Source organism: Triticum dicoccoides, chromosome 3B, assembly GCF_002162155.2.
Source record: "Triticum dicoccoides isolate Atlit2015 ecotype Zavitan chromosome 3B, WEW_v2.0, whole genome shotgun sequence".
In the NCBI taxonomy this organism is placed as follows: Eukaryota; Viridiplantae; Streptophyta; class Magnoliopsida; order Poales; family Poaceae; genus Triticum; species Triticum dicoccoides.
The window spans coordinates 250,619,854-250,635,072 of NC_041385.1; the positions used below are offsets into that span (position 1 = coordinate 250,619,854).

The following is a 15,219-nucleotide window of genomic DNA, read 5'->3' on the forward strand; positions in this document are numbered from 1 at the left end:
AGATCAGGCGCCGAGCCCTGGACCCCCTTGCCAGCCGGCGCGTTCTCCTTGCAAACATCTTTTTGCTATTTTTTGAGGGATTTTTTTGTTGCTATTTGCAATTTCTCCCATGCCGAGCAATATTGATTTTTTCTAGGCCATTGGATTTGACTTATATATTGTTTAAAACTGAAGAAAAATAAATATAAGACGCACATGCTGTCGAATAAGGGTTCACAACCATCTCTACTAACCACCATCCACATCAATGCTGTGCATCTTGAAGAGCTTGTGTGTTGCTATTTGGACCGTTAATGGGGAGCTATAATATTATTCTCATTGTTTATCACTAGGAAAAGTGCCCGTGCGTTGCAACGGGAGAAATCCTTGAACGCTCCTAGCTACCCATTTAATGATGCTCATCCTGTCCATCTATTCACGACGAACATGATCAATCCCACGACGATGTGCTTTTCATCATAAGCACAACGCAGGTGCGTCGCTACAGAGTAAACGGTGAAGAGTGAGTCATCTTCCTCGTGTGTTGGTGACAGGTGCCAGCGGTTTTAGCGCGGCGGGTTTGCGTCATGCGGCATGTGGTGGAAATCGTGAGGTCTTCCTTGTTGATTTGGAGTATATAGTAAAAAGACGGTCATATTGAGCTTGCCATGATCATACTGGGCACTATCAAACTGTAGTCACATTGGCATTAGAAACATATAGATGACTGGATGCAAAGGTAACAGAAAATACACCGATCAAAATAGCTACTTTTTTTATGTTAATGAGTTGCTGCAGTTCAATGATAGCGTAGCAGATCTTGTTAATATGAGAATTTTACTTGACTAACCGCTTCCTTGCCCTGCTGCTTTAGTAAAGCATGTTGATGGATCGCACCTCAGAGCCCTTGACGACCGACCATGTTCCTACATCCTGTGCAATTTTGACCAGTCGAAAAGTGGAAAAAAGACATAGTAGTCTAATAGATTGGTCCACCGTCATCTTAATCTGCATGCATGTAAGGTCAACCAATTAATGCAAGGATGTTGTTCATGTACATTTTACATGAGTCCATGGTATATAAGAATCTTGCCGACATCGGGCTCCTTCTAGACGAAGACGGAGTCGGGCAGCGCTACAACGACAGACGGACATTAGACTGACTCGGACTCGGTGGCAGGAGATGCCATGGCTGCCTCTTGAGGCCTGAGACGCGTATGGAGGAGTTGCTGGCTGCCCTGACCTGTGAAGGCGGTGGTCCGGAGACGATCGGTGCGCCGACTCAATTGGGACAATGGCCTACAAAAGATGAACCCCGACCGCATCAAATAGGACGGGCGATAGGCGACTACAGCCTCAATGGGCGATAAGGATTGGATGGATGTGTTGTAGCCCATGAAATAGCCGGCCAATACACGGAGTAGATAAAAACAGAGGAAGTATAAGATAATGTTACACGTTCATTTTCGTGCAGTACATAGAAACTATTTTTTAATTGGCCTCATGGCTACCGCGCTTAGAGCAAGAGAAGTGTAGATTCGACGCCAGCAAGCTGTTTCCTTTAATTAGCTCCTCACCAAATATTTTTTTGAACACAATATAGACGAAAGCGCTCATATATACGCGCATACACTTTTCTATGAACGCACACACGCACATCCTATCCTATGAGCACCAAATATTGAGACATATAATTAGCATCCATTCTCTCTCTTTCCTTTGTCCTTCCTTCTCTGTTTTTCATGCAATTAGCATCTATTTCCTTTCTCCTTGTTGCCTTCTTTGTTTTTCATGCAATCTTTCCCTCGCATGGGAAGGGTGGCGACCAAGGAACAAACCGGGACTCTTTGGCATCGCCCTCGCGTAGCCTCTGAGTACCCGGGGCTGTGCTCGTCGTCGACGCTGGCGGACAGCGACGGAGGTGGTTCCATGTGAAAGATGACCATGGCACCGACAACGACGGGGCGAGCTCCGCCGTGGGATAAGCATAGACGTTGAGCAAAGCCGACATGTGCAAGCGGGGCAGCGGGTGTCGCGCTGGCGGGGTGCGGGGAGAGGTCGAAGACTATGATGGAGGACCAGCGGCCGGGAGGCGGCGAGCCTGTTGGTGTTGCAGGAATGCGGAATCGCTAGAGAATGGGAGAAGGTATTGCGTGGTGTGGTAGTAGACATGGAGGATGGAAGGCGCTGTAAAGTCTGGCGAGGAATGCGTGCGACGGTCCTTTTATGATGTCGCATCGTGTGCAATCAAATCAGACCACGTCCTAATTTGATTAAAAAAAGAGAGATCACGTCCTATTTGTCTAGCATATTTTCCATACAAAAACACAGTAAGTTGAATGGCGATTTTCTGGGATGGATAGGAACAAACTCAAATCATCAGCACGGACTCTCCTTTAATAGTAACGATTTAATTGTTAAGAAAGTACGGATCATTGTGTTAGGAAAGTTGAGATTTGGAACTAATTAGCAGAAAACTGGATTTTATTGTTTGGTAATGTGCCATTGGTTCCTTCCGGTTTGTAACGTGGCTAGTTAGGAAAGTTGAAAAGATTATAAAAGTTTTTATTGGAAGGGTACAAAACCAATATGAAGGGGCGGTGGCGGAGATGGGTCGAAAAAAATAGGACGAGATAAAAGCGGACAAAACAATAGTGGACGTAATCCTACCAACTGATAAAACAACATTAAGCAATAAATTGATCCATTAGGAGTAGATTTTCAATATTTCATTCACTCTTAATTATTACATTTGATAATGTAAAAATAACATCAAGTAATAAAATAATCGGTGTTCATCCGAATTTTTTTAATCAACGCTAGGACGCATATAGCCATCCAACAGCACTCGGTGCAATTTTTTAGTGTTTGGTTTGTGCGACGCTGGATCGTGACGGCGCTCTCGACTCGCACACGCGTCAACTGGCTGCCACGTGCTTTCGTGGGACCCGCCCACCGCCCCCGGCGCATCCGCTTTTCCTTGCCGGTCGAGTCGTTCGACCCCATTTTCCTCATCGCAGCTGGTCCTCCTCATTTTCCCCATTTTCCTCATCGCATCTGGTCCTCCTCCTCTCCTCTCCCCCATCCACCTCACATCACCACGCAGCTCTGCTCTTCCTATCCATCCAGCAAACGCACACAAATGGCTTGGCGTTGCCCCCCGCCACCCCCCAACCTGGAGTGTGCGCGGCCGTCAAGACCAGAGGACGCCATGGGCGCCTGCCTTGGAGCTCCCCTGCCATGGACCTGATCTGGCCGTCAACTCGCCACCCCATGCGTGCTCCGGATCCGGCCGATCCCGCGCCACTCATGCCCTGGTGGCCCTGCCGACATCGTCGCCTAGGTGAGCAGCAGCTGCACTGCGACGTTGCCCGCCTCCTGTCTCCCTCTCTATCTCTCCCCTATCTCTCTCTGAACCCTCTCTATTTTCTTCAACAGGAAGACCACCATGCCCGCTGCAGGAGCTTCGAGCCGGATCTGGGCCCTCTCCGACCTCCCTCGCCGTCCTTCATCCGTTCCCGATATCCTCCCGGCGCCAGGAGCTCAGGCGAGCGCCGCCACAAGACCCTGCCTCCTCTGCCCCGTAGCCCGCCATGGAGGTCGCCGCCTCTCCCGTCTCGATCCGTCTGCGGCCGGATCCACGGCGGAGCAGCCGAGATCCGCCGCCCGTTCCGCGACGCCTCGGCCCGCCAAGGCCAGCGCCGAGGCCGACAAGGCGCGCAGGAAGGCCAAGGCCCTCACCAAGCAGCGGGAGGACTTGCGGGCTAGGCTTGCCTACCGCAAGCACGCCCGCGAGCTCACCTCCATGCCGGCCAAGGCCACCGCTGCGACGCCAGTTCTTTTTTTTACGAATAGTTTCCCAGATCCACTTAATAGGGACTGCGGGTTGATTTCGCGGAAACAGAGGGACTTTTTTGTAAAATAGGCGACGACGTACGACCAGAAACCCTACATGCTTTATTATTATTAGGTAGAGATAGAGAGGTAGAGAGGTAAAGATTTCTTATCCAACAATGTTCAAAGCAAGCTTTTTTTTCCTAGGGAAATGTTCAAAGCAAGTTTGTTACGAGGAGTCGAGGATTACCTTCCGCAGTTTTGAGTATCTTACACGCAGCTTGTAACGAAGAAAATGATATGTGTGGACCCACATTAGAAAGTAAATTATTTTGCCGAAGTTTCTAGTATACAGCAGAAAAGAACCTAGCATGTAAACTTTTACAAATTTGTTTTGATTCTAGCTAGATGTTTGTGTATACCAACCGCTAGCATCGATAGATCTTTTGATGAATTGTTTGGTAAAAGAAAGTCAAAATAAACGAAATGTGGTCATACTTGAATGATTGTTGGCAGGTTACATTTCCTCAGTGATAATTTTTGTATCTCACTTCCAAAGCCCTTGAGAATCATAAGGTTATGCTGTAACTTTTGTGGATTATTATGTACTAGCCTATATACATTCTTAAATATTGTACCCCCTCCGTCCTAAAATAAGTGTCTCAACTTTATACTAGCTCTAGTACAAATTTGTACTAAGCTCAAGACACTTATTTTAGGACGGAGGGAGTAGTAGGATTTATTTTTCGAAAAGGATCAAATACTTTAAGATGTTGTTAGAAAACCATTTGTTCTTTCATCATTGCTACCACATACTTTTCTCTTTCTCTTGCATATCATCCCTTACAGAAATCTTTAGTTCGTCACAAAACACGATCTGGGGATTCCAGATTACAACCACGGACCTGCTTATTAAACCAGAACATGACACCAACTCCACTCCACGTACAATTAAACATCCAAATACTCAGTGGAAGTTGTTGAGCCTCCTGCAGTTCTTCCTGATCTCCCCCTTGGACCCTGTGAGCGGCGAGATGTTGCCCATGTTCACCATGGACTGCGCGAAGTGCTGGAAGAAGAGATGCACGTCGTTGGCGTACGCCTTGACGAGCGCAGCCGTCTCGGCGCTCTTGGTGAGCAGCACCTCGTCGGAGCTGAGGAGGCCCCTGCCGGCGAGGATGTTCTTGAAGTAGAAGTTGTCAAACTTGGTAGAGCTGACGGCGTCGAGCGGGAAGAGGTTGTTGTCGCCGCCGGAGCGGGGGCAGCCCTGCCTCAGCTGCGCCGCGAAGGACACGTCCAGCGTGCTGTCGGCGAGGCCGTTGCCCGACTGGTTGTACAGCCTCTGCCGGAAGCTGGTGCAGCGGGAGAGGCCGATGGTGTGGCCGCCTGAGAGCGCGACGACGTCCACGACGTTGAGGCCGAGGCGCTTGAACTTGGTGATGATGGTGGGGAGGGTGTTGTTGGGTGCCGGGATGTCGTTGTTGGAGCCCTGGATGCTCGCGCCCAGAGAGTCCCTCCGCCCCAGGGGCACCTCCCAGTACGGGCCACCGACCTGCATGTTAATTAGGGTCACACGTGCTGGCTTGATTGATCGGCTTGCGAGAGGAGAGGAAAGGTGGTGAACATACGAGGATGGTGGAGTCGCGGGCGGCGAGGGCGAGGATGTCGGCGCAGGAGACGGTGCCGGGGCAGGCGGTCTCGAGGGCCACCTTGATCTCGTCGACGACCTCGAAGCCCCTGATGGAGTTTCTGTTGGGGTTGGACCCCTTCTCGCTGACGATGTTGGTGCTGTTGTCCAGCAGCACGGACGCGTCGCACCCCTAGAAAACGGGAAAATATTGTCGGAAGAGACATATTTGTCACAAGAACATTCCACAGAGGCAGCATTATTGTACTTGCATTGGATTAATCAATCACTCTCCCAGTGGAAAGAAGAACGGAGCAATCATTGTATCGATGATTATTGCTACGTTGGTAGGATATAGCTTAATCACCGTTTAACAGTTAGCCTAAAACCTAGAGTACAGATTCTTCCATGCAGCTGTGCTGAGGATAGCTTTTCCAATTCTAACAGGTGGAAATTTGCACGTTGAGCTATGTGTTGGAATAGCTAATTAAAGTTAGCAAATAAAATGCGCATCTTATTCTTATGGTGCTCAAAGTATGGAGATACCTTGACAAAGCAGTCATGGAAATGCAGCCTGACGAGGGAGGCGGCCATCCTGGTCTCCCTGGCCACGGCCTGCGCCACCATGGAGTGCACGATCTCCTTGGCCTTGGGGCACGAGTGGTCGTAGAACTGCGGGAACAGGCCCCCGTAACCCGGGTTGCCGACCACGGCGCCGGCGAGGAGCAGCGGGGACACGAGGCACAGCGCAACCAGGCAAACCATGGAGGTCGCCATTGATGGATGGATGTGAGGAAACTACGTTGCTTTGCACTAGGTTGAGAAGAGACCTGCTAGGTGCTAGCTGCTGCTTCTCTTGTTGTGGGTGGGTGGTGAGATGAAGTGAAGATGGAGTGGGTTTATATAGCAGGCAGGAGGATGGAAGGAAGGGAAGAGAGGAGTGGTTTGCAGCAGAGGAGACGCCGACACGGTGAGGTGCAGGTGCAGCAGCCAGCAGGGTTGTTAGGCATATCGAGTAGAGTAGCTGAGCTTAGCTAGGCACCGTTGTCAACTGCTTCAGCAATAATTCTGCCATCAAGCAACTCCCAAGTCTTTAAAACTCGCTCCCAAGCCAAGGCTTAAGACTGCATGCTGTTAGTCTTACTTTTAGCGTCTCCAAGATGAACCTTCCGTAAGCTTAGGTTGGAGCATGCAATAGACCAGGGGAGTCGTCAGAGGTCTCACTTTAACTCCAACCATATTTAACTAGCAACGAGCAGAACGTGGGAATACAAGGTAATTAATCATCATATGTGAAATCATTGCCAACAAAGTAGGCGCGTATAGGCAAAAGTAAAGGTTTTTGCTTCCAAACTAATGCTGCTACTTTTTTGTTATAAGCAAATATGGTTACTTACAGGTTGGACGCGCGGTCCGCAATATTGATTAGTGCAGCTCCGTGTAGTGCACGCATGACTGTGTTGGCATGGCGGGTTTTCTTATTTTTTGCTTGGGCGATCGGTCGATCATTCAACCTACACTACTTGTCTGGACTCGCGTACCGAATCCGGTCGGTCAAAGTGGATGACGTACCAACTCTGGATGACACGGGACACGTACGCTTGGCCTACGTACATGTCGCCAGGAGCAGGTTAATTCCAGGAAGGACTTGTGTTCCAACTCTTCTTCAAGGAAACAGCGTGCATGCCTACATGCTGTTACCTGCTACTGTAAGCGGGACAATATTTTTCTTTTCGAAACGGAGGCAAAAGATTTGCCTCATTCATTAAATAAGAAAGAAGTGTTTTAGAGTGTTACAAATGACCCATATGCCCGGCATGGCAACTACTCGCGCACAAGAATACACACCAGTTTTTTAGCTCCCGCGAGAACCCAAAGCTTGATGTCGTTGATGATAGCACGGAGAAGGACCGGAGGCGGTGTGCTCTTGTGTCGGAAGACCCGAGCATTACGCTCGTTCCAGATCGTCCAAGAGACTAGCATTGTAAGTGAGGCCAAGGCTCGTCGGTTTGGGTTTTGCAAGCAGGTTCGCTTTTCCCACCATTCCAAAACGGATCCATCCAAATGCCAAGAGGAGGTGTCCATGTGCGCTAGACCAAATCAAGGATGACCGAGTTCCATAGCCTTATGGTGTAGCGGCATTTGTAGAAGAGGTGTGCACCCGTCTCGCCAACACGTTTGCAAAGCGGGCAAAGTCCACAGTTTTGAAAACCGCGCCGCTCCAATCTGTCGGCTGTCCAAATCCGGTCTTGGATAGCCAACCAAGCAAAAAATTTGATCTTAGGAGGGGCCCAAGCCTTCCATATCATAAAGTCCATGGGCGAAAGTGTCAGTCCAAGAAACTGAGCCTTGTAGGCGGTGGCCGTGGAGTAGGACCCGTCGTTGGCGTGTTTCCAAATAATGTCATCGTCAGTATGTTGATCCAAGTGTAGGTCATGCACAAGCATCCATAACGTGAAGAATTGGAGGATGTGGGCACCGGAGACGATGGTGTTGCGACCGATCTTAAGAATCCAAGCATCTCCATGGAGGGCCTCACGCACCTTCCAGTTCTTGCGCGTGGAGGCCTCATAAATCAAAGGGGCAATGTCCTTCGGTTTCCGCCCAAGAAGCCATGGGGAATCCCAAAAAGGTGTTTTGGCACCGTTGCCCAAAATGATGGTCGTTGAGGCATAGAAGGAGTCCATGTCCTCCTCCGTGCAAGGGTTCCCAAGCCCCACCCAAAGCTTGTTTGGCTCCTTCCATTCATACCATAGCCACCTAAGACGTAAGGCCCGAGCAAACTTGTCAGTGTCTAGAACCCCAAGGCCTCCATACTCCTTGGGGCGGCAAACCACCTTCCAATTCACTTTACATTTGACACCGGTTGTCTTATCCGATCCAGACCAAAGGAAAGCCCTCTCCAATTTGTTGATGTTGTGAAGAGAGCATGGTGGCACGATGAGAGGTGTGATGGCATACACTGCTTGGGAGGCAATAACCGATCTGACAAGTGTCGTGCGCCCGATGGTGGTGATGTTTTGGCCGTCCCAGGAGGCAAGCTTGCTGGCCGCCTTGCCAGGGGACAATATTTTTGATATTTTGCAAAAGAGACCCCTAGATTTTTGCAATTGGGTCGCTGCCCTCCTCTTGACCGCCACTTCTAAGGATGTTTGTCAATGAAATTTCCGGTGCCCGGATCAAACATGGGAGGGGGCTGCGGCAAGGTGACCCGCTTCCTCTTCTCTTTGTCATAGTCCTTAGAGCATCTCTAGCAGACTACTTATTTCGCGGGCCTTTAAAACCTTGATTAGGGTCGTAAAAACATGTTTTAAGGGTAGATTTTACCTCCCGCAGAACAGATCCTGCAAACGGCACTGTAAAAATGAATATTCCTCTCAGAGATGCTCACCGCCGTCCTCCTCTGCCTCCCCTCCCCATTCCCCGCCGTCCCCCGAACGCCCCCAACGGCGGCCGATCACATCCTCGAGGTGGCGCTCAACCCGGCCGCCTCGCCCCGCCCTTCTCCGGCCCCAAATCGAACCGGCGGCGGCCAATTCCGGTGAGGTATGCGGTGGAATTGCGGCGGCGCGTCCTTTAAGAAAAAGGCTTCAGGAAAGAGTCCAATGCTGGGGCAAACAGCACAAGCATGCCAAAAAAAATAAAAGAGAAAGAAGAGAGAAAATAAAGTTAATAGCATCGAATCGACGAAAACGACGATAACCCAAAACCGTTGCGCCCGATACAACAAAGAGTCCAATGCTGGGGCAAACAGCACAAGCATGCCAAAAAAACAAAAGAGAAAGAAGAGAGAAAATAAAGTTAATAGCATCGGATCGACGAAAACGACGATAACCCAAAACCGTTGCGCCCACCGGAGATGTACCACCTCGCTCCAGACACCTCGAACCTTCGCATACCAAGCAACACCTTCAGGAAGGAACACGACAACGACGACGCTGCTGCCCGGACAGGTCCTAGGGTTTCCCCCGGTACACGGAGGGGCGTGGGGAAGGGGAAGATCCGACGCCCTTCAGGAAGGAACAATGGCGCCCACGGGCGTCACCGCGTCGGTGCCGGCAAGCCGGCCCGGATTTCTCCCATCCACCAAACACCCACAACCCCAAACGGTCCGACGCGCTCCACCAGACAAGCCACCCACGAACGTGTGCCACCACGATCTTGCCATCATCACCGCCGCCTCACCGTGGTCATCGAAGCGAGACCGACGAGAACGAGAGGGAGCAGCCGGGAACAAGGAACGACAGCGAGAGCAACCACGCCGGAGGAGAGAACCTCCACTGCCATCGGCGGTCACTGACCGGACGCGGCAAGGGGAGCGTACCAGGACGCGGCGGCGCGTCCTTCCCGACGAGGTTTGACCGGTATAAGGGCCACCCTCAGTTTGGCCTTCGAGCCTTCAAATATATGGATCTCGGGTGTGGGTTCTCGGTGCCCTTTAAAATATTTAGGGGTCGGACCACTTTTACTGGATCTGTTATATGGACACTTTTTTCGATCAAAACCTTAAAACCTGAAATTTTTAAGGGTTTGACAGCTTTTAAGGAGTCTGCTAGAGATGCCCTTACACAAACTCCAAAGAGCATACATAACATGACGACCTTGCTTAATTTTTTCTCCTTTGCGAATCAAGGCTGGCGATGTTCAGGTTCCACCATTCCTCGTGGGAGGAGAAATTCGGAGCAAAATTGTGAGTAATAAATAGCCAAACGACAATGATGCCCTAAACTCCGTAATAGATATGCAAACGAAATATAAATTAGACTTTCAGTTCAAAAGATATAATGAAATTCAAACTTGTCATTCTTTATGCTCAAACAATGACATGTTCGAACCATTGTCTGTAGCATCCTGGATTAGACCAAACATCATTTTTGGAAATCTTGGGTCGGTCACTTACAAGGGGTACGAAAGATTTTCAGCAAGAGCTCACAAGGCAGCATCTAAGGCTCCCTTGCTTATTAAAAATAAATGCACAAACTCCACATACAGTTCAACACAGAAATCAAGCATCATTCTTTTAGCAACTCATTGGAAATTGTTGAGCCTCCTGCAGTTCTTCCTGATCTCCCCTTGTGACCCAGTGAGTGGCGAGATGTTGCCCATGTTCACCATTGACTGGGCAAAGTGCTGGAAGAAGAGATGCACATCATTTGCATATGCCTTCACAAGCGCCGCCGTCTCGGCACTCTTGGTGAGCAGGACCTCGTCGGAGCTGAGAAGACCCCTGCCGGCCAGGATGTTCTTGAAGTAGAAGTTGTCGAACTTGGTCGAGGTGACCACGTCCAGCGGGAAGAGGTTGTCATCGCCACCAGAGCGCGGGCACCCCTGCCTCAGCTGAGCCGCGTAGGACACATCCAGCGTGTTGTCGGCCATGCCGTTACCTGACTGGTTGTACAACCTCTGCCTGAAGCTGGTGCAGCGGGACAAGCCGATGGTGTGGCCGCCTGAGAGGGCGACAACGTCGACGATGTTGAGGCCGAGGCGCTTGAACTTAGTGATGATGGTGGGAAGGGTGTTGTTTGGTGCAGGGATGTCATTGTTGGAGCCCTGGATGCTTGCGCCTAGAGAGTCCCTCCGCCCGAGTGGCACTTCCCAGTAAGGGCCACCGACCTGCAGTTTTGTTTGGACCCAAAAGAGTCACGCACATGGTTTTTTGTTGTTGTTCGTTTTCACTCGGGATCCTTTGTTGTTTCATGTTTCTAAGCAGAATCACTAGTAGTGTTACTTACGAGGATGGTGGAGTCGCGTGCGGCGAGGGCGAGGATGTCGGCGCAGGAGACGGTGCCGGGGCAGGCGGTCTCAAGGGCGACCTTGATCTCATCGACGACCTCGAATCCCCTGATGGAGTTCTTGTTGGGGTTGGACCCCTTCTCACTCACGATGTTTGTGCTGTTGTCCAGCAGTACAGAAGCGTCGCAACCCTACACCCAAAGCAAAGAAAGATATTGTCGGAAGATGTTCTTTTAATGAGGCAAAAGGCTCATTATTTTCATTGGTTAGCGAGAAGCTTTTAGAACATAAAACCCGTGTAAAGCCACCGGATGACGAGAGATATATATTGTGGGAAAATGTTGGTGAAATAAGATAAAGTCCAAATATAGCAAGGAAAATTGTAGGTTAAAGCTCTTCATGTTGAGCAATGAGTTGGAACAATTAAATGCAGTAACAACTAGAAATAAATAAGATAAGATGCTTTAACCTACAAATCGTCGTAGCTTTGTTGAAGCATGAAGTGTAAAGAACACTGCTACACATGTAAAAAAAATGAACACTGCTACTACAGCCTAGAGGAATTGAGTAGAGCAGATATTATACCTTGACAAAGCAGTCATGGAAATGCAGCCTGACGAGGGACGCCGCCATCCTGGTCTCCCTGGCGACGGCCTGCGCCACAATGGAATGCACGATCTCCTTTGCCTTGGGGCACGAGTGATCGTAGAAGTGTGGGAACAAACCGCCGTAGCCCGGATTGCCGAGGACAGCGCCGGCGAGGAGCAACGGTGACATGAGGCAGAGCACAGCCAGGCAAACCATGGAGGTCGCAATGGATTATGGATGCAGGCAAAACTAATTTGCCCTGCACTATACTACGTTGCAAGTGACGAGATAAGAGAGCTGCTAGCTTGCTGGCTTCTGCTTCTCTTGTTGTGGGTGGTGAGATGAGGCGGGCATGGCCTTGTTTATATAGTCGTGGGATATGGAAAGGAAAGTGGTGTGGACTGTGGAGTGGTTCGGGACGGTGTGCGCCAGCTGAGTTGTTCAAAAATAATCGACCGTAGCTAGTCACTGGCCTATGGCCGTATGCATCATTCTGATGCAGAGGCCGGGGAATTCCCTCTTTTCGAAAAAAAAGCTACTCACTGGCCTTGGCAATAATTCCTTCATCCAAAAGGCTTCAAGCTTGGTCCGCCCCAAGCCAACGCCTAGTGTTAACGTCTTTGTTTGATTTCGGAAACCAGCATCAGCTCTATATACCTACACACTACGTGCAACGTAATTTCTTGCAAACACCTCTATTTACACAACATGCGGACTACTTAAAAGAGCAACACTATCTAATTGGCCACGGTGATGAAAACAGAAATCCACAAAACTAACCAAGATATGGCAGTTGACATAATAAATTCCATGCTGACAGCCCAAAGCGATGTTTTTTTGAACCCAACACCGTAGAACTGTATTAAAATGGTACAAACCCGAGAGGGGCCAAAGTTTGGCTTAAGGCTCAGCCAATGCCTGCTCTAGGAAAAGAAATCATGCTATTCCAAGTTATTGTTTAACCACAGAATGGAGCTTGATTCAAACTTATTCTTGATTCTATGTCGAAGGAGTCTCAAATCCTGTTTAAGATGAAATCTCCACGATTGAATGGTGTGAGGGAGAGACCTGAATATTTTCCCATTTCTTTGAATCCAGATGTTCCAACATCCCAAAATAACTATTTCAGCAGCAAAAGGTTTTGGTAAGCATCTCATTGCAAGAATGATGTCCTCATATACTGATGTTTCTCTCTGTCTGTCAGGGATTAGAGAATTCCAGCATTCCTGGAAAAAATTGCAGTCCCAAAGCAGATGCATGGTTGTCTCCTCTGCCTGTTGGTTGCAATTTGGGCAAAAAGGGTCATCTAGGTGCATTACTTTTCTACCAAGAAGTGCTCTAGTGTTGATTCTACAATGTGCCACCAGCCAGAAGAAAATTTTGTGCTTTAGCCTGCTAGAATTGCTCCAGATGATATGAAAAATTGGGTGCTCTTCTTTATGCTCCAGCATTTGGTTGTAGATATGAATAGCAGAAGTTTTTCCAACAGATCCCTTGATGGTCCAACTATCATTTCTATGGAGATGCAACTGTGGAACCAGTTCTGCCAGTTGATTAAATTGATCAAAAGCTTCTACTGACAAAAGGAGGTGGAAATGATCTGTCCAATCTTGGTTTTCCAAAAAGTGATGAACAGTTTGATCCTCATTGATGGCAAAGGAAGATAGATGTGGTAGAGCTTGTTGCAAAGTTGGATCTTGCCATTTTTCTTTCCAGAACGGAACAGAATGCCCTGATCCAATGGTGCAGCTGCTCAAAAGCTTAAATCTCTCCATGAGTGAGATGTGAGTATTCCACCAGAAGGAGCCCTCTGCCTTACCCCTTGGTGCCTCTGATTGATAATATTTCTCCCAAATGAGATTCACACAAGGGATATCTTCCTTGTTGAAGAACTTGAGAAGATTTTTCATGAGCAAAGCTTTATTGTGAAGAGCAATATCCAAAATGCCCAAGCCTCCATGTTTTTTTGGCTGGCAGACTTTGGACCAGGCAATCAGGGGTGTATCTTGTTTGGGGGTTCCATTTTTCAAACATATAAGTTAATGCAAGGTGTATGTTGATTCGTTAAGACAATATGAAAATATCGGGTTCTTTTTAGAAGGGAGTGTACCCCCCATTCGACCTCTGCATCAACTATTCCACACAATCATTTCAACAAAAATATTGGTAAAATGTGATATAAAATTATTGAAATGGTTGTATGCATTAAAAGATGAATTATTATTTTTTGGAAAAAGGGAGTAATAAAGAAAAAGAAGTACTATTTCTATTGTCTAAAAGGTTGAAATTCTTCGGTACATTTACACAGGCAGATTGACCAGCCATAAATCTCTCACTTTTGTTGTTGTGGAAAGTAGTATACCTCACTGTAAACCACTGGCCGAGCTACCTTAGGGCAAAACCAGGCCATGGCCCGCCCAAGTTAGGAGCATTTCTTCCTACTGTTCACCTAGATCAGGATGTGAAACACCAGCCGAGAGACAATTTGCTTCAGCTTAGCCTGCCCAGCCCGCCCTGCTTTTTGTTTCAAGCTCCGCCACTGTTGTAAACCCAACCATATTTAAGGAATTTAGCACCCCCAACACGTGCCCATATTTGAAACCAAGGTGACAAAAGTTATTTAAATTAATAAGTAAATAAAGCGCTCGTTGCCAAAAGGAAAGGCCCATTTGCTTTCGAATTAATCACTGCTTTGGTTACACACGCAACACATGGTTACCGGCGGGACGCGGTAATGATTAATGCAAATGCAGGACCGTGTGGGCATTGTGGGGTTTTGTTATGTTGATTTGGTGATCATGCAACACTGCTGGGATTCAGGCATATATAATATCCTATTACAATCATAACAAATCTAGGCTACGTGATGTACCAACTCTGTGGGACACGGCCGGGATGCGCGATGATCCATGTCGACAGCTGCAGGTTCCCGGAAGGACTTGCTTTAATTATCGTATTACTCACTATTATGTCTTGTGGCACAGTTGCAAGCTGATGTGTCAAAACCCGCAAGCTTTTCACTCATACCAATAAAATGATAAACCCTTTGGTATTGAAAACTCATATTGTATTTCTTAAGAGCAAAGAAGAACATATATTGTATTTCTTAATAAATCGATTATTAAGAAATACAATATATGTTCTTCTTTGCTATTAAACTAGGAGTAAAGAAGAACAGCTCAATCATCTCGATTTATTAAGCAACTAGCCACCTTATATATTCACTTCATCTACTTTCTCGACTAATACTGAGAAGTCGAGAAAGAGAAAAGGTCAGTCGTCCTGTCATTGCTAGTATAAAGTAGGCAACTTCCGGATCACGATTGCACATAATTGAAAAAGATCCTCAAGAAGGCAAAACACTCCAGTTTAATCATGTAATACAAAAAAAAAAACATGCCACCGCAGAAAAAAGAGAAAAAAAAAACCCTACTACGACTCTACGAGTGCACCACAAC

General features: G+C 48.1%; 2 protein-coding genes and 1 long non-coding RNA gene across 3 annotated transcripts; 1 reads left to right on the forward strand and 2 right to left on the reverse strand.

The window, feature by feature from the left end:
- The first annotated feature begins 3,005 nt into the window (after window positions 1-3,005).
- On the forward strand, window positions 3,006-4,163 carry LOC119281213. Its single transcript, XR_005138303.1, has 2 exons — window positions 3,006-3,322; window positions 3,418-4,163. It is a non-coding gene; the product is annotated as an uncharacterized LOC119281213 (long non-coding RNA).
- A 423-nt stretch (window positions 4,164-4,586) lies between these two features.
- LOC119275775 (peroxidase 72-like) lies at window positions 4,587-6,319 on the reverse strand. Its single transcript, XM_037556686.1, has 3 exons — window positions 5,987-6,319; window positions 5,442-5,633; window positions 4,587-5,365 (listed from the first exon to the last, which is right to left on the reverse strand). Exons 1-3 carry the CDS (start codon window positions 6,215-6,217, stop codon window positions 4,781-4,783), a joined length of 1,008 nt encoding a protein of 335 aa, XP_037412583.1. The 5' UTR covers window positions 6,218-6,319; the 3' UTR covers window positions 4,587-4,780.
- A 3,977-nt stretch (window positions 6,320-10,296) lies between these two features.
- LOC119275776 (peroxidase 72-like) lies at window positions 10,297-12,081 on the reverse strand. The gene is made up of 3 exons (XM_037556687.1): window positions 11,759-12,081; window positions 11,173-11,364; window positions 10,297-11,053 (listed from the first exon to the last, which is right to left on the reverse strand). Exons 1-3 carry the CDS (start codon window positions 11,975-11,977, stop codon window positions 10,469-10,471), a joined length of 996 nt encoding a protein of 331 aa, XP_037412584.1. The 5' UTR covers window positions 11,978-12,081; the 3' UTR covers window positions 10,297-10,468.
- Window positions 12,082-15,219: the final 3,138 nt, after the last annotated feature.

Bases quoted from the DNA above. Each gene is read 5' to 3' on its own strand.
- LOC119275776 (XM_037556687.1), bottom strand. From the start codon at position 11,977: ATGGTTTGCCTGGCTGTGCTCTGCCTCATGTCACCGTTGCTCCTCGCC. The intron at 11,365-11,758 runs GTATAATATCTG...CTTTGGGTGTAG, and splicing joins TCCATGACTGCTTTGTCAAG to GGTTGCGACGCTTCTGTACT. The intron at 11,054-11,172 runs GTAAGTAACACT...ACAAAACTGCAG, and splicing joins CACGCGACTCCACCATCCTC to GTCGGTGGCCCTTACTGGGA.
- LOC119275775 (XM_037556686.1), bottom strand. From the start codon at position 6,217: ATGGCGACCTCCATGGTTTGCCTGGTTGCGCTGTGCCTCGTGTCCCCG. The intron at 5,634-5,986 runs GTATCTCCATAC...CCCGTTTTCTAG, and splicing joins TCCATGACTGCTTTGTCAAG to GGGTGCGACGCGTCCGTGCT. The intron at 5,366-5,441 runs GTATGTTCACCA...ATTAACATGCAG, and splicing joins CCCGCGACTCCACCATCCTC to GTCGGTGGCCCGTACTGGGA.